The 19,026-nt window shown below is 34.6% G+C and overlaps 1 protein-coding gene across 2 annotated transcripts in view; it reads left to right on the top strand.

Annotated features, from left to right (window-relative positions):
- The window catches only part of LOC126886765 (C-type lectin domain family 4 member G-like), a 304,748-nt gene that overhangs the window by 6,593 nt on the left and 279,129 nt on the right, over positions 1 to 19,026 (top strand). The window contains exons 2-4 of one of the 2 annotated variants that reach the window (XM_050653789.1): positions 5,785 to 5,819; positions 6,896 to 7,004; positions 10,717 to 10,996. In XM_050653789.1, the coding sequence (XP_050509746.1) occupies positions 5,785 to 5,819; positions 6,896 to 7,004; positions 10,717 to 10,973 (401 nt within the window). In that variant the 3' untranslated portion in view covers positions 10,974 to 10,996. Of the gene's footprint in view, positions 1 to 5,784; positions 5,820 to 6,895; positions 7,005 to 10,716; positions 11,628 to 19,026 lie in introns of those variants that run through there. The other variant, XM_050653788.1, reaches the window with a different exon arrangement.

Genomic DNA, 19,026 nt, shown 5'->3' with positions numbered 1-19,026 from the left:
TATGAATGATCCCGTTCGACTTCGCTTCTGATGGTATTGCGTCTACTCTCTGGGATAAGGTTGTTTCTTATAATTACCCGGTATTGGTCTGATACTCGTTGCTCCGATACTTGAATATCTGGGTACGTCCTGCAAAATTCGGCATACAGCTGTTGTCGGTAGCCGATTGTTTCTTGACCGAGGTTTTTCACCTTGTAATAGAAGCGCAAAATGTTTTCATTAATGGTCACAGTCCATTTCATGCGCTGCCTCAGTCGTCCCGCTTGAGTGAGCGCCGGCTGATGTTCCAGCGCAGCACCTTCGGCGGGTGGAGCTCTTGATGTTATTTGGCTCGCTTGTGGTTGTGGTTGGGCTGTAGCTGATTGTATGACAGGGGCCCGCCTCCTCAACACCCTGCCACCGACGTCCCGCATGCTGTCACGTCCAGCGCCGGCTCCAGACGTGCCCTGGCGATCCCCAGGCAGCGATCCTAAACATAAATTATTAATCTCCATTCTCATGGGTGTGCATTTTATAACTACTGCCAGGTGTCAGTTTTTGTTCCACGGCAAGTATTCCTGCTACTCTCTGGGTATTGGCGCTACGAATACCCAGAAAGCATTTATATATAGTTAAATGTAAATATACATTATAACTATATATATGAAATACGTCTACCGACAACAGCCATTTACTATTTATTAGATTCACTGGCAGTAGGTACAAATTTAAGCTTATAATTTTTCGGAAACCAATAGAACTATATTGACTATTTTTAGTTGTATTTTTACAATAAATAAGAATTTAGTAATAGTAGGCAACCAGTTATTCAGCCACATACTAGGGGTAAATAGCATTTAGGTATTTTTTTAAATTATTATAATTTAAATCTCGAGTAGTTGATAATTAAATTTTTTCCAATAAAATAAAAAAAGGTCGTAGAAAAAGTATAGTACTCTACTTGCATGTAATGATTACATGCTCGTTGAATAATATACTATTATTTGCAGTTTATATACGATTAATATTAAAATGAACTATTACTAACGGGTAAAGTAATGGGTGCTATTATTATCTATTTTAAATCACGATTTTTATATACCGGGTGTCCACTTATATTTTCCCCCATTTTAACTGCCTATAACTTCTAAACGGTTGAAGATAGAAATATGCGGTTTTCGCTGAAATATTTTATTTTAGTAAAAGTTTTGTCTGAATGGACTGAATTTTTTATATCGCTTTCAAATACGAAATAAAAAATAGCGGATTTTTGAAAAAAACTTTGTTGACTTTTTTTTAATGGAACACCCAGTATATTTTTTTGTAGATTGAAAGAAAGGTCATTCACCTATCCAGCGATATAAAGTTTTTCAAAATCGGTTGTCGAATCACTGAGGAATTAATTTTTAAAATGATGGGTGCAACGTGTTATTTCCACATTGCATCTCTCATTTTAAAAATTAATTGCTCAGTCATTTGGAAACCGATTTTAAAAAAATTCATATCGCTATATAGATAAATGACCGTTTTTTTCAAGACACAAAAAAATATACTGGGTGTTTTAATAAAAAAAAGTCAACAACGTTTTTTTTTTCAAAAATCCGCCGTTTTTTATTTAAAAGCGATATAAAAATTGGTCATTTACCTATAAACTTGAAAAAACGGTCATTTATCTATCCAGCGATATAAAATTTTTTAAAATCGGTTGTCAAATGACTGAGTAATTAATTTTTAAAATGAGAGATGCAATGTGGAAATCACATACCTAAGTAATTTAGGTATGTGATATCCACTAGGGTGGATCGAAAAATCGAAGTTTCGAAAACTGTTTTGGAATAGTGCGCAAAAGTTGCCAATTAATGTTACAAACCTAATCTTTATTTGCGATTTTTCAAAAGAATTTCATCTTCTGCCCTCTACCAGAGGTTGAAAAAATAAAAAAAATAAAAAATACGAACTTGATTTTAATTGAAAATTTACGTAATAAGTACGTGTTATTATTATAAAAAGGATATCCAATTGCAATATTTTTGAAATATGTCATATTTATTCTTCTACTCACTCCCTACCCTCCTCCTTAATTTTGATTAACTATTGTTTGTAGTCTCTTTTGGACTCAAATTTTTACATATCTTTGCGCGAATCAATTTTTGCCTTGATAAAATTGTCTCTTCTTTGTGACCCAATAACCGACGAAGATGCTTCAGTTACGAGCTTCACGATTCTCTCTACAGATTGGGTGTGACAGCGAAATGTAGCGATGTCAATGATTTTCTCAGGAGATCCGGAAATAATATTTTTTAAATCCTCTACTTTCAAACCTTGAAGCAATGGAGGGCAAGTTATTTTATTGTTTTGTCAATCAATAAAATCAATATAGTCATCTGCTTCAAAATTAATTTGTGGAATAATAAAAGGTAGGATGTTAGATGAATTATTATTGGCCTTAGTTTTTGCATTGAGAATGCGACGAAGTGCAAGGTCTCTTATATGCGGGCGAGCGTCATGCAGCCTGCATAGCAGAAGATTTCCCGGATGTAAAAAGTAGGCATTTCTTTGAATTACAGGGTCTATAAAACTTTTCAAATTTTGCTCTAAGTATCAACTACGCTTAGTTGTTTGTAAAACATGCTTTGCACCATTCACACATGATGAATTGCATTTGATCTGAAACCATAAAGGAGCATAAACCGTGACAGTAAATTTGGTCAGTTCCTTTAATTCTAATGTTGGATTTTCAGTGCTAACATAAAGACGTATAATGCGATTCGCCAACGTTAGCCATCGAGAATGACTTAACTTTCCAGAGCTTTGGTTTAAAAATCCACAGAACATTCCCCTGTAGAAATTGAGACACAAATTTGAAACAAATATTTCTGATCGGCACTTAAGTCAATTAAATCTACTTCTGGTAACTCACAGTCCGGCATATTTTCGCAATGCACTATTTGATTTCCTGTAGTTCCTGCAAAATTCGCGTGAAGCTGACAGATAAATCTTTGTAAAGGGCGGCTTAACTTTAACTCTATAGTTGAGAAATTATACCATTTTTTCTTCACATATTTACCACAGTTCCGTCATATCCTACTACCACTAGTTCTTCTAGATTTTACCTATAATTCTCTAAAAAGTTCACAATACTTTGATAAATGCTTAGAGCAAATCCAGAAAGGGGTAATGTGTGACCTAAAAATATGGAGCCTAGCTCTTGAACTAATGAAACGTGCTCTTCAAGTGCGGTTCTTCTGTGTGGCTTGCTTTCAATATTTTCGATAACGAAGGTTTTATCTTTCCTTCCGTCAAAACATATGGCCTTCAAAGTTTCGGGGGACTTTTGCACAAAACCTTTTCTTGATTGATCTCTTGCTCTTCTCAGTTTGTTTCTTGAAGGTCCAAAGTCGCAGCACCCCCGCACCCTGAAGATTGGACTAATAGACTAAACAAACCAGGGCCGCCAGGACCGGGCTTTGGTCATATAATGCCAATTTTTTTTTTTTTTTTCGTTTTTCAAAAGTCTGTAGAGGGCAAAAGATGTAATTTTATCCAAAAGCCATAATAATACATTCTTATTGTCGTTACTAAAGGCAAATTTTGGTGGGTATTCCAATTCAATTTGTCAATTTTTTTTTTGTTTTGTGATTATTACTCCAACATTTTTTTTTTCGTTCTTCAAAGGCCGGTAGAGGGCAGAAGATGTAATTTTATCAAAAAGTTGTAATAACACTTTTTTATTGTCGTTACTAAAGGAAACTTTTGGTGGGTATTCCAAATCAATGTGTTAATTTTTTTAAAATATTGCGATAATCGATCCACCCTAATATCCATGTTGCACCTCTCATTTTAAAAATTAATTACTCAGTGATTTGACAACCGATTTTGAAAAACTTTATATCGCTAGATAGGTTAATGACCTTTCTTTCAATTTAAAAAAGAATATACTGGGTGTTCCATTAAAAAAAAGTCAACAAAGTTTTTTCAAAAATCCGCCATTTTTTATTTCGTATTTGAAAGCGATATAAAAAATTCCATCCATTCAGACAAAACTTTTACTAAAATAAAACATTTCAGTGAAAACCGCATATTTCTATCTTGAGCCGTTTAGAAGTTATAGGCAGTTAAAATGGGGGAAAATATAAGTGGACACCCGGTATTCTGATAGGTAGGGGTTTTCTCATGCGGCCGATATTATAGTGATAATTACATTGTTGCCAGATCTTCCGTTTTTCTGAAAATCTAATTAACTTTCTTATTTTAAATGGAACAACCTGTATATTTTTTGCATTTTGAAGTCCTTAAGAAATACTGATTATTTTTCGTGTGATATTCCTGTACCTAAAAGTCATAATTTCGGAGTTATTTTGAAAATCAAATAGATTTCCAGAAAAACGGAAGATTTGACAACAATGTAATTATCAGTAGCAATTGCACAAGAGCTCTGAAATTATTGAATTTTTCCCGAGCGACACTTTGACAGTTTTAATTTCACGAGCCGAAGGCGAGTGAAATTATGTCAAAGTGTCACGAGAGCAAAAATTCTATATTAATTTCAGAGTTCGAGTGCAATTTGTTGCGATTATTTCATGAATAAAACTGCTCAAAACCAAAATTTTATTGCAATTTATTTATGTAAGTACAAATTAGTACCATTAAACACACAGTTTTTATAAATATTTGACGATTGAAACTCATCACTTTTATAATTTTTAAAACATTAATTGTCAATAATGTCACTGAATGTATTTTTTCGTAGCAACGAAGGGCATCTGACGTAATATACTTAACGACAGGAGATTATCAAAAATTATCGATTTAATTCAGATTTGTGTAGCTTTCTATTGGTCAGAATCTCCTATGAATGAAATATTCAGTAGTAATTGCACAAGAGCTCTGAAATAATTGAATTTTTTTCGAGTGACCCTTTGACAGTTTTAATTTCACAAGCCGAAGGCGAGTGAAATTATGTCAAAGTGTCACGAGAGCAAAAATTCTATATTAATTTCAGAGGTCGAGTGCAATTTGTTGTGATTATTTCATGAATAAAACTGTTCAAAACCAAAATTTTATTGTAATTTATTTATGTAAGTACCATTAAACACACAGTTTTTATAAATATTTGACGATTGAAAGTCATCACTTTTATAATTTTTAAAACATTAATTGTCATTAATGTCACTGAATGTATTTTTTCGTAGCAACGAAGGGCATCTGACGTAATATACTTAACGACGGGCAATTATCAAAAATTATCGATTTAATTCAGATTTCTGTAGCTTTCTATTGGTCAGAATCTCCTATGAATGAAATAATCACTATAATATCGGCTGCATTAGAAAACCCATACCCACCAACATCTATAAAAATCGTGTAAGCCGTTTCCGAGATAATTGAGGCTCTCCATACATAAAACTCAATCTGTATAATTATAGTGTCTGTGAAATAAAATAAGGGAAATCAAAGTTTTCAAGCTTTTTACAAAATTACTTTCGGTGCTTTCACCGAATTACAATTAAATCATCACTTACTGCCGGGTATTTTATATTTGAAATCATTAAAATTTCTGATTCGATCATTTTTTGTCAGATTTTGTTAAAAATTTTGTTAAACAAGTTCAAAAGATTACCTTTTTTGATACTGAAAATATTTTTTCTGGGAAATTTTAAACAAAAAAGGTCTCATGTGATTTTTATCAAACGTTGTAGGTATTCGTAGTTTTCGAGTTGAGAGTACTAAAATATGTATATTTGGTCATTTTTCTTTTATTCACAGATTTTAAGGCCTTTCTTTATAAAACAGTTTATTTTTCAGATGCTTGTGATCAATTTCAAATTTCAAAAACAGGGGTAAGTGCAATATACCTACGATTCGATAATTATATAAAAATATCTAACAAGTATATAGATATTTTACTCAAAACAATAATTACAGGTAAAATCATTTTTAAGTAGATACTACTGAAAATATCCTTAATTCATGTCAGTTGTTCTATTTTAGATTAGGTCCAGAACATTTTTATTTTTACCTTTACCTTTACCTGCTACATCGTTCCTTTCCGTTTTTAGTACCACTACTAACTAGATGTCGGTTTATAACGTTTTCCGACTCCAATCGCCACGTCGTGCTTTTGATCCAGTCCTCTTTTATATCTCTTTCTCTCAGCTCTTTGCCTATTTATTCGCTCCAACTTATTCTCGGTCTACATCGTTTTCGCGTGCATTCTTTCTGCCATTTATTCCATTATTTCCTTTGGTATTCGTTCTTCCTCCATTATTTTTGTATGTGAGTATGTAATACTTTTCACTATAATATAGTGTCTCTTTTTAGTTTATTTGCTGATGAATTGGTCCCATAAAATTCTGTTTCATTGTGATGGCTTTTCTACCAGACGTATTTCTTTTTATTATGGCTTCGTGTTCTAAATATGTTCCATCATGGGAAATATTGATACCTAGATTTTTGTGGTCATATCAGTGCTTTATCGAGGTCTTGTCTTGTCGTCTGATATAAATTCTTCTTTTCCTTCAATGCACGATTATTCGGTTTTCTTTTTATTTACTTAGTAAATAAGTAAATAGTAAATTTTTACTTTATTAATATATTAAATATATTTCATCAAGAGGCACTGGATAGCAGATCAAATGATTGGTGGAGTGGTAGTAAATGAAATGCTCACTAACAAATTCAGATATATCAAACAAAACTGAACAATGAAATAAAGACATAAAAACTAGAATAACTGGGAAACTAGAATAACTGGGCCTTCTTAGCAGCCATTGCATTTAAGCAATACTGTATGAAAACGGAGCATTTTCATACAGTACGAGTATTTCAGCTTCTAACCCTTAGTAGAGCTAAACCACAACGATCTTTAGTTTTTATTTACTCCACTGAATACGTTATACACATTTTTTTATTACAGGTTTCTTTTGTCGAAGCTATTCAATACTGTGAATCAAATGCCCTGCAGTTAGTCAACATCAGGGATAAAGAAAAAAATGACGCAATTGCTAAATTTCTGCTAGAGAGAAGTAAGTCAACAATAGTTTGCATTATAAATAATATAAATATAGCTAAAACCAATATTATTACAAGAATTAATATTAGCATTAAACTCATCAGGCTTTCGGCTTGAACCGCGTCAATATTCACTAAGGCCAGCTTTCGACGACCTCTCTGACGTCATTTTTGGGGCTTCTCCTGAGCACCTAGACACTACACTGTTCATTGGTCACTGTAATACTGCTGTTTCGAAAGAAGAACCGTTCATTTATACCGTCGATGATGACGTGGTTCGCTTTAGTGGCGCTTGTAAGGGATTGGCGCGAGGATTTTTGACGACGAGATTTTGATTGGTAACATCCCGATAGCTACGAAACGGAAAATATTTGACCAATGCGTTCTTCCTATTATGACATTCTTCTTTGTGTGCCGTTTCAAGCGTTGGTTATCGTCGTATTAACAAGCTGATGGAATGTTTCTCGGTCGGCAGGTACAGTCCCTAGCCATATTATTATGACCACCTATGAATTTTTATAAAAATCAACTATTCCACTAAACATTTTGTTTAAAAAGTATTTTTAAATTTAATTTGATTATGTAATGGTTATATTATATATTAACTGTAATATTTAATAACAAACAGCGATAAAATATTTGAAAATATTGCAAATTTACATATTTTTTAATATTTTGTTGAAATTCTGACCTCAATTACGTAGAAAATATTTGTGAGCTTTTAAAACCAGAAATTTCCAGTGAAAGGGTCACAAACAAAATTGTTTTGAAAATGAATAACCATTTTCAATTTTGTTGCAATACGAAACTACAGCCGCATCATCATTCCAGTTCAATCAGAGAATGCAGCAAGCACCTCTACCGGTTTCGAAACTTATTAGTCTCTCATCAGGAGGCACATATGCTGCTCTCTCTGACCCAACTAGGACAAACCCCGGCGTGCAGTCAAATTGGAGAGAAATGTTTTTTTTTTTTCTTTTTTTTTTAATTGTTTTGATTGCTAATATATCATTGCTAATGAAGAGTTAATATATCATTGGATCCACAATGAAAAATTTATGCAAAATGAATTTAACTGCATTAAAAGTATGCCAATACGAGTACTAGCAGTATCCAAAGTTAGAGGGTTCAAACCAAATATTAAAAAATATGTAAATAATGTTTTATTTTCAAATGTTGTATTGCTATATATATAATATATTTAATATTAAACCGCAATAAAACATTTGAAAATATCACATATTTATAATTTTTTAATATTATGTTGAGCCCCCTTTAACTTTCATTACCAGTAGTACCTGCCTTGGCATATTTTGAATACAGTTAAATTCATGTTGCTTCAACTTGTCATTTTTGTTCCAATAATTATATTAGTTATTTAATCAAAACAAGTCTGTTGGTGTAACATTTTCCCTGGAAATTTCTCATTTTAAAAGGTCCCAAATATTTTCTATGGGATGAAGATCAGGAATTCAATATAATATTAAAAAATATGTAAATATGTAATATTTTCAAATATTTTATTGCTGTTTATAATTAAGTAAATATATTATAGTTAATGTATAGAATAAACATTACGTAACATAATTAAATTTAAAAATAATTTTTAAATAAAATGTATGTACAGTGGAACCCCGATAAGTCGGCCCCCGATAACCCGGAAGTCCGGCTAACCCGGGCCGATTTTCATCAGATAAACATTTTGATTTTCAATATTTTGTATTTTGACAACGACCCGATTTGGGCGTCGAAACGTTCATAAAATTATTTTTCAATTTATTTGTGGCTTATTTCCCATCAAAATAGTTAATTATCAGACAAACCTTTCAACAATAAAAATGTATGTAATATAATATGTTTGAGAGATATGTATGTGTGTAATTTGAACTATACGATAGAAAAAATGACTCATAGCACACGCCGCAGAAACAACAGGCACCTGTCTGTAGTACCTATTCCTTTTTACTTCAAACTGTCTTAGCATTGTTTAGGAAAGACTATTTAAAAAATTCTTTTATAAACAATGGTCTTTAGTTTTCACTGTTCTTAAATAACATAACATGGTTGTGACTGTATTGTGTGTCTTGTATTGTTCGCTTCCGTTTGCTTACGTTTGTGTTTGGTGTTTTTTTTTAGTAATTTTGATGTGTAGGTACTGTGCATATTTATAAATATATTTCATGTTATTTCAATTCTAACGGAGTTTATCTGTAAGTATACCGTATTTTATTAATTTTTACCATATTCTCCGGCTATCCCGGATTTTCGATAACCCGGATCGGCCGCGGTCCCGATTAATCCGAGTTATCGAGGTTCCACTGTACTTACATAATAATATGGCCAGGGACTGTATATGAAACAATAGGGCTTTTCATTCACAGTCATTTGTTTCGAGCTTCTGTCATGTGTCACATAATATTAATATATCTACGTCGTACGTTATAGGTATAATCCAATGACACAAACCAAAGACATATATTAATATTATATGACACATGTCAGAAGCTCGAAACAAATGGTAATCGATGAAAAGCCCTATTCCTTGACCGTTCGACCTGTCTATTGTCTAATGTTACGTAGCAAGGACAGTTGTTTTTTTCCAACCCAGCGTTGCCCTTCAATTTTGCCCTTAATGATCAACCGGTGTAAGCGATATTTATATTCTCTCATTATACATATAACCAAGTATTGATCCTTTCTAATTTTTCTGACGATTATTAACATCACTCTTTGTGCATGGTCTCCAGCATATATTAGTTGGATATGTGTGCTGTCCACGAGATTCTGGGCATACGACGGTATGACCAAAACTCGAACGCTTTAATTTGTTAAGATTCTTCGTTTTTGTTGTCCACTTTTCACATCCATAGAACAAAACGGACCAGACGTTGCACATTAACACTCTTAGACTTGTGGTCAGTGACAGACTTCTACTGCGCAATACAGAACGTCAGCTAATAGTTAAGCCCTTTGCAATACATTCGTTGTTTACACGATCAACAGGGTTTGAAGGTCTTCCAGATTCTCTGCCATTATGACATATGGAGGAGAAACTCTCACGCTCACAAAAACAACAGCACTAAAATGCAAGTTGCATATGAAAAGGCGCATGGAAAGATCGATTCTTGGCGTGACAAAAAAAAAACAAAATAAGGAACCAAAACCTTAGGAAAATAACAAACAGAAAAAGAAGACAAACGCAGAAGAGGACGACAACCAACACGCTGGATGGACGAGATTAAAGGAATGTCCAAGAAATGGCAACAAAACGCACAGAACGTGGAGAGTTGCGAAAAATGCGGGAGAACTACGTCCAGCAGTGGACGGAAGAGGTTGAATTATGATTATGGTGATGAGGATCTGGATTGGTAGGTGGAGCGGAGGATTTAGTTAAGAGAGGTCTCTAAGTCGAAGGAAACAGGGTGACGTCATCTCTTCTGCTTAAAAGATTTAGCCGTTTTTCAATCTCTTTGGCTTTTCAGGTAGTTCTTGGTGTATAAAAGTTAGTGAGGGCTATGACCCTGGAGTGTTGGAAGTCAATTTTGCGACCTGTACAAGGACGGTGTTGGCCTTCATACATGTTAATAAATTGACTTTAAATAGTCCAGAACAATAACCTCCCACCAAACCCCATCAAACATCATTCGCTGTAACTCATTAACTAGGTTTAGAGTAGATAAAATTTATAAAAAACAGTTAAATAGATAAAACAAATTAATCTTCTAGGTGTTGTTCATCCTGGAGAAGCCATCTGGACTTCGGGTAGCAAGAAAACTAGTGACACAACATGGCGTTGGCTTACTGGTCAAGAAGTGACATTCACTAGCTGGAACACTGGTGAACCAAACAACAAGAGAGGCGAGCGGACCTGCATTTCAGTCTATAGATCAAAGTCTGGAGTTGCTGTTTGGGATGATGTACCGTGCGAAGCGAATGACATAAAATACTACCCCTTGTGCGAAAAAAGAATATGTTATCTTTAAGGTGATACAGTAGCGATCAACAGGTAGCCAAAACGCATTCCAAGATTGCGGCTGTAATTTTGAATATTTTTTAGAGATATTTGGCACACGTATTCGTAATATAATAAAGAAAGGCTGTCCAGAGCCCAATTTGAAAAATATATTAATATGTGGAAATTACTCTGTAATTAATTACAATATTAAAAAAACGAGCCTGTACCGCCATTAAGACGAACAAAAAATACACTTTCTTCAAATAAACTTTTTTATCCGATGCCTAGATTTTGTGTCATTTTGGAACTAATAAAATTTTTTATTTCATTAGTAGTTCCAAAATGACATAAAATCTAGGCATGGGATAAAAAAGTTTATTTAAAAAAGTGTATTTTTTTGTTCTTCTTAATGGTGGTACAGGCTCGTTTTTTTAATATTGTATTTAATTACAGAGTAATTTCCACATATTAATATATTTTTCAAATTGGGCTCTGTACCGCCATTCTTTATTATATTACGAATACGTGTGCCAAATATCTCGAAAAAATATTCAAAATTACAGCCGCAATCTTGGAACGCGTTTTCGCTACCTGTTGATCGCTACTGTTTCCTCTTAACTTTACTCTGTGCATTAGGTCAATATTTAACCATTTTGTGTTATCAAATAAAATATCAAATATATTTATAGTATTTTATAAAAATCTCTATAATCATCCAGCTTCAAAAGTGCACGGCTGAACATAGGCCTCCTCCTCGTGTTTCCAAGCCCATCAATCCTGCGCCGCTCTGATCCAGTTTTTATTTAGCCTTCTCAAATCATCAGCCCATCGTGTAAGTGGTCGACCGACGCTTCTTTTGTCTTCCCATGGTCTGAATTCCAAGAACCTCTTTGTCCATCGCCCAACTGTCATTCTAGTTATGTATTCTGCCCATCTCCATTTTAGTCTGACAATTCCATCGACGACGTCAGCCACCTTCATCCTTTTCCTGATCTCTTTGTTTTTTTATTTTGTCTCCCAAAGTTATTTCTATCAAGGATTTCTCCATTCATCTCTGTGTAACTCTCAGTTTGTTAGCCTAGGCTTTTGTTAAGTTAAGCATTTCTGCTCCGTATGTCAACACTGGAGGATGCATTGATCAAATACTTTTCTCTTCATGCATGTGGTTAGCCCAGTTTTTCGAGTTTTTGTCAGTTTTCCATAATTGGAAAACCGAGAGAAACCATTTTCAAGATTTCCATAAAGTACCCCGCACTAACTTTATGGAAATTAGGTCCCAGTGGATTTCGTTCATACTTTGGGAAAATACTCTTTGAAGCATCCTGATAAAAAGTTCTCATGGGCACAACTCAATCGTATGAAGGATTTTCAAGATATGGAGGAAAAAACTCGGAAAATTATAAGATTTACTGGGTATTCCAATTCCCTGAGTTACTGGTTATCTGGCAACATATACAAGTTTGTATCAAGGAAAAGTACTAGTAGTCTAGGATTATTTCCTGGCTATCCAATAGCGAACTTTATTTTGACCTTGACCTTCAACGGACGTCATCTTCTAGAGTTTCGAGGGTTTTCGGCACTCAATTGATATAAACAGATTACTCATGAGTTTTTGGCATCGCTTAACACGAATATGCCATTAGAATTGACATCCGGAGGACGTGGTGGCCAGGGCCACTGCAAGGGATGTCATCTTCTAGAGTTTCGATGCTTTTAGGCATTTAATTGATGCAAATGAATTACTGGAGGGATTTTGAGTTCGCTAAACACGAATATGCCACCAGAACCGATTCCCTGAGCACCTGGTTTCCAACGTAAATGAAAAATGAAAGGGGCTCCTGGAGTTTCGAAGGTCTTTAATGCAAACGGAAATAGTTATAGTTTTTTGGGGTTGCTGAACACGAATACGTGATCAGTACAGGCACAGGAGCACCGGTGCCTAAGACAGGTTATCTTCTGGAGTTTCGGAGAAATCAAATGGACGAATCAAATGTATTACTCTTAGGTTTTTAACTCCAGAAAATAACCTGTCTTAGGCACCAGGTGCTCCAGTGTCTGTGCTGATCACGCATTCGTGTTCAGCAACCCCAAAAACCTATAATTAATCCGTTTGCATTAATGTAGTACCAAAGACTCTCCAAACTCCAGGAGCGCCTTTCATTGACCTTCGAAACCAGGTGCTCCGGGAGTCGGTTTTGGTGGCATATTCGTGTTTAGAGACCTCAAAAAACCCTCTAGCGATTCATTTGCATCAATTAAATGCCGAAAACCATCGAAACTCTAGAAGATGACTTCCTTTGCAGTAGTCCGGGCCACCACGTCCTTTCTAGGTCAATTCTGATGGCATATTCGTGTTTAGCGATCCCAAAAACCCATGAGTAATCAATTTATTTCAATTTAATGCCGAAAACCCTCGAAACTCTAAAAGATGACGTCCGTTGAAGGTCAAGGTCAAAGTAAAGTTCGTCTTTGGATAGACAGGAAAAAATCCTAGACTACTAGTACTTTTCCTTGATCCAAACTTCTACATGTTGCCAGATAACCAGTAGCTCAGGAAATTGGAATACCCAGTAAATCTTATAATTTTCCGAGTTTGTGCTTCTATATCTTGAAAATCCTTCATACGATTGAGTTGTGCCCATGAGAACTTTTTATCAGGATGCTTCAAAGGGTATTTTCCCAAAGTATGAACGAAATTCACTGGGACCTAATTTCCATAAGGTTTGCGCGGGGTACTTTCCATTAAAATTTGAATACTAAAGCAACAAATAAACTACAATCTTTTGAAATAAAAACGGTTGGTTAAAAAAGCATGAAGACAGAAGAAGACTAACATGGAAGTATGTCGGGAAAAATGGGCAAAGACTACAAAATAATAAACACAATGAGAATAGGAACGTTACAATATCTGGGACAGGTAGGTAATGGGGAGACGGTGATATGAAATGATAAGATTGATAATACAGGAAAAGATAAGAGGAGGAAGGAGGATAGGAAGAAGGAGATGGTCATGGTTAAAAAATGTAAGGGATTGGTTTAAGAGCAGTTCAATAGAACTCTATATATTACATACATCAGCTTCTCGTGCTTTACAGTATCGAACGCTTTGTAATCAAAAAAACATGCAAAACTATCGCAATTTACGTCTCTACATTGTTGAAATAGCACGTGTAGACTCAATAGAGCCTCTTTTGTACCCACTGCATTTCGAAAACCAAACTGTGTACGGCTGATTTTTCTTCGCACAGTCTATATATCCTTTGATGTATAATTTTTAGAAACAATTTTAAAATATGGCTCAGTAAGCTGATGGTTCGTAAATCACTGCAGGATACGGATTTTGCTTTCTTTGGTTAAGCAATAAACGTTGACTTCAGCCATGTTCTTGGTATTACTCCGCTTAAATATATTTCATTAAATATTTTGGTAAGACGTTGAGTACGGTCGGTGTTAAATAGTTTTATTAATTCAGCATATGCATTGTCAGGTCCAGGAGCTTTGCCATCTTTTAGTTGTGAAATTGTTCTTCCACTTCATCCAATGTGATTGGTAAGTGGTCATCACATACGTAGGATGGAAACTGTTCGGATCTAGTATCATCAAAGAGTTCCTGGATGTATTTTGTCCATATGCAGATTTCTTAATTTCTGTCTGAGATGATATTTCCCTGTTGGTCTCGCAATTTGCTAGCTGTGTTGGATTTCTGAAGACCAGCTGCTTGTTAATTAAATAGAACAAATAATAAATGTTGTCCATCCAGGAGAAGCCATCTGGACTTCGGGTAGCAATAAAACTAGTGACACGGCGTTGGCTTACTGGTCAAGAAGTGACATTCACTAGCTGGAACACTGGTGAACCAAACAACAATAGAGGCGAGCGGTCCTGCATTTTAGTCTACAGATCAAAGTCGGGAGTTGCTGTTTGGGATGATGTACTATGATGACTAATGACATAAAATACTACCCCTTGTGCGAAAAAAGAATATGTAATCTAACAATAAAACACTGAAAACGTTTGTTTTCTATACTTCCACAACATTTATTATAACTATGTGACTACAGCTATTTCGGCAGAGTGCCTTTCTCAAGTGATTTAGTTTACTATGGATTTGCCTTTCTAAAGTTTTTAACTGAAGAGGTTGAGGAGTTGGGAGCTGTTTGTCGCCAGTTGGTCATTCAGAATTATATCTGTATTTTTGATTTATTAATTTCCATAGATTCTAATAAAGATAGCTTAAGACCTTTATTTTGAATCTGCAGAATTTGAAACTCTTCATTAAAAGAATCATTATGATCTAGAACGTGAAGTACGTACGTAGAAGTGTCTGTTTTTCTATTGGTGAAAGCCCTTTTGTGTTCTGCTATCCGTTTGTCAAGGGTTCTGCCAGTTTGACCGATGTAAGTTTTCGGCCAGTCACCACAAGTTAGTTTGTAGACACCACTCTATAGTTGTTTTCTATTTCGGCTCCTATTGTTCTTAATATATTTTCTTAATTTGTTGTTAGTTCTGAAAGATGGTGTTATTCCTGACTTTTTTATATATCGGGGTATTTTTGTTGTTATCTTGCCAGTATATGTGATAGAGCAGAAGGTACTGGGTTCTTTCTTTGGTGGTGGATAGACTAATTTCAGGGCTTTCTTATGGAGATTTTGGTTTAAAATTTTGTTAATTGTTTGTTCGTTATAGTCATTGTATACTGCTATTTGTTTAATTATATTCAGTTCTATTTCGAAGTTATTTTTTGACATGGGAATTTCTGTCGGTCTATGTATCATGCTATGATAGGCTGCTAATTTGTGTTGTGTAGGATGGGATGATGAATTGTGTATAGTTGTGTCAGTACACATTATTTGTCAAACAATACACCAGTCGGACATTAAATCACTTTATTACTTTTTCTCTTTTCTCGACAAGTAATCCTATTAATTAACTGACTTAATTATACAACTAATAGAAAATTCAAAAACTGAACGAAATAGCCATCTGTAAGTGATGTGAGAGCCAGTGAGAATTTTACTACACGTAATTTGCCGTGTAAGTTAAGAAAAACGAGATATAGCCGTAAAATATTTGCGACTACGTTTTAAAAATATTTTCATAAAATTATCAAACGCTCCTATTCTTCTGTTTATCCTTTTTATTCGTTTAATGTTATCTAAAACCGATTCAATGAATTGGCATTGGAATAAACGTGAGTCAGAACAAGGTTTTATTTCAAATGTTGTTAACGACCAAAGATTTATAGTGTGATCGTTTTTCGCCTAGAGGTTAGCAAAGTCAATTTAGGGTTCAGACGACATTAAAAGGGCGGAGGCCCTGGCAATTGTCGGATATCCTGCAGTGTTTAAATCGGTGTGACCTTCAAATCGACAGGATATTGAATGCAAGTGACGGCTGCAAAATGTTTCTAACAGGTAGAAAGATAGAGATATTTTAAAGTGTTCCTAAATTGTATAAAATAATAAATTATTATTATTAATTTTAGTTATGTTACATTATTACATACATACATAATCGGTTGCCTCTTTTACCATTAGGTGTCGAGGATTCCTCCTTTATATAATACTCTCTGCTTTACGCCACTTCTTCCTATCTGCTGCTAAAACTTTTGCTTCTTGCCACGATGTTCCTCTTTTCTTGAGTATTTCGTTTACACTAGTGTTCCAGCTTTTCCTTGGTCTGCCCCTCGTACTTTTACCCACTGCTTTGGCCTCCCATGTCATTTTCACTTGTCTCTCACCACTCATTCTTATCATGTGTCCAGCCCATTTTAACTTCTTTTCTTCAACTTTTTCGTTGAGCGATTTTACCTGTAATTCATGTCATATATATTCGTTTCTTCTTTTGTCTAATCTTCTTGCTCCCACCACTTTTCTTAAGTATCTCATTTCTGTAGCTTGTAATCTTTTTCTTTGTCTGTCATTAAGTACCCAGTTTTCTGCCCCATATATTGTAATTGGCATATATACAGTTTTATATACTGTCATTTTGGTTTTCCTCGATATTTCTTTTTTGTTTAGGAAATTTTTATACAGTGAACAATAAGTTCTCGCTGCCAACTTTATTCTGTTTCCAATTTCATCTTCTTGTGTTCCTTTGTTGTTTAACATTATTCCCAAATACTTAAAGAGGTCTACTTGCTCAATTTTTTGCCCTTCGATTTCAATATTTACAGTTGCTTCTTTGTTGGCTATTGTCATTACTTTAGTTTTCTCCCTATTTATTATTAAGTTGTAGTTTTTTAGTTCTTCAGCTCAGATTCTAATGTTACCTGTGAGAGCTTTTTCAGTTCTTGCAACTAATACAATGTCATCAGCAAATGCACAGGCTTCAATTTTTATTTGTTGCAAATTTCTATACCCTATAGCGCATTTTTTAGTTTTCTCCAACACTTTTTAATAACTTCATCCATAACGGAAATAAATAACAGTGGGATCAACACTCCACCTTGTCTAACCCCGTCGTTATTAGAAAATTCGCCAGAGATTAAGTTACTTGTCCTGACCTGGTTTTTTGTGTTGGCATACAAACTCTTTATTACACTTACAAGTTCTTCATCTACTTCCTTGTATATCAGGCTTTGCCATATTCCTTCTCTATTGACCATGTCAAACGCCTTTTTCATATCTAAAAACGCCAGGTACAGTGTATCGTTTTTTAACAGTGTTTTTTCAGTAATTTGCTGTAGTGTGAATATATGATCTTGTACGCTGTGTGATGGTCTAAATCCATTTTGTATATCCGCCATTCGAGGCTCAACTATTTCTTGTAGTTTCTTTTCTAGGATAATTTCGTAGATTTTCAACGCTGAGCAGAGAAGTGACATACCCCTATAATTACTGCACTCTTTCGTGTCTCCCTTTTTGTGTATAGCCAGTATTATTGAAATGTTCCAATCCTCTGGGATTTTTTTGTTTGTCCACGCTAAATTTAGTAGGTCATGTAATTCTTGTTTACCCTGTTGTCATATTTCAATAATTCAGCATCTATTCCGTCGATCCCTGCTGCTTTACCAACTTTTAATTTTTCTAGTGCATCTTCAACTTCTTCCATCTTTATTTTAGTTTCATAAACGTCTTCTTGCCCTCTTTCAGGTGTCTAATCTGTTATCTGTGTGCGATTCTCTTTTGTTGTATTTTCATTGTTTAAAAGTTCCTTGAAATATTCTCTCCACCTTTCTATAGTGGGCTCATCCTCAGTTATTATATTTCCGTTTCTATCTTTTATCTGCTGTAGTTTAATTTCCGTTTTACTTCTCATATTCTTTAATACTCTATAAAATCATTTTGTATTTTTGGTAATATTTTCTTCCATAGTTCTTCCAAATTCTTCCCAGGCGTTCTGCTTTTCTTGTTTTATCATTACTTTAACTTTGTTGCGCTGTTCCTTGTATTTATCGTATGCCTCTTGATTTCTTTTTTGTATGTACATTTTCCATAGCCTTTTCTTTTCTCTGACTTCTTTTTAAAATCGTTTTTCCACTAGCTTTTCTACTTTTTATGATTATTTCTTCTGGTATACCCGCAAACTTGACCTGCTGTTTCTAATAGTATTGCCTTAAATCTGATCCACTTTTCTTCCACAGTTCTACTTTGTCTTCTCTTTTCAATCCTTGCAAACTGTTTTTCTGTTTTTTCTATATACTCATAGTCGGAGAGATAGAAGCGGATTTTGTGCGTGATAAGTAATATGGAAAAACTATACGGGGATATGTTGAATTAGTTGTGTACATGACTTTCACCAACTACCGGAAACCAGAGTTGGGGCCGAGGGTATTTATAAGGGGTCAAAGTCGCGGATTTTATTATTTTTTTTATGACGCTCATGATCGAGATAGTGAACCAAAATTTGGGAATAAGTAGGTCATGACGTAACTAATTAAAAGCTCTAGGGGCGAAACGCTGCATGGCCGACAAAGGGGTGGGGGTAGGGGTGAATATAAAAAATATAAAGGGTTTTTTGCGACGTTAGTTATTGAGATAGTGGACCAAAATTTGGTAATAAGTAGATCATGACATTACTAAGTAAAATCCCCAGAGCCGGAAACCAGAGTTGGGGATGAGGGTAGTTATAAGGTGTCA

Source organism: Diabrotica virgifera, chromosome 6, assembly GCF_917563875.1.
Source record: "Diabrotica virgifera virgifera chromosome 6, PGI_DIABVI_V3a".
Classification (NCBI taxonomy): Eukaryota; Metazoa; Arthropoda; class Insecta; order Coleoptera; family Chrysomelidae; genus Diabrotica; species Diabrotica virgifera.
Note: the sequence above shows the minus strand (reverse complement) of the source record. Positions and strands in the feature narration are given on the sequence as shown.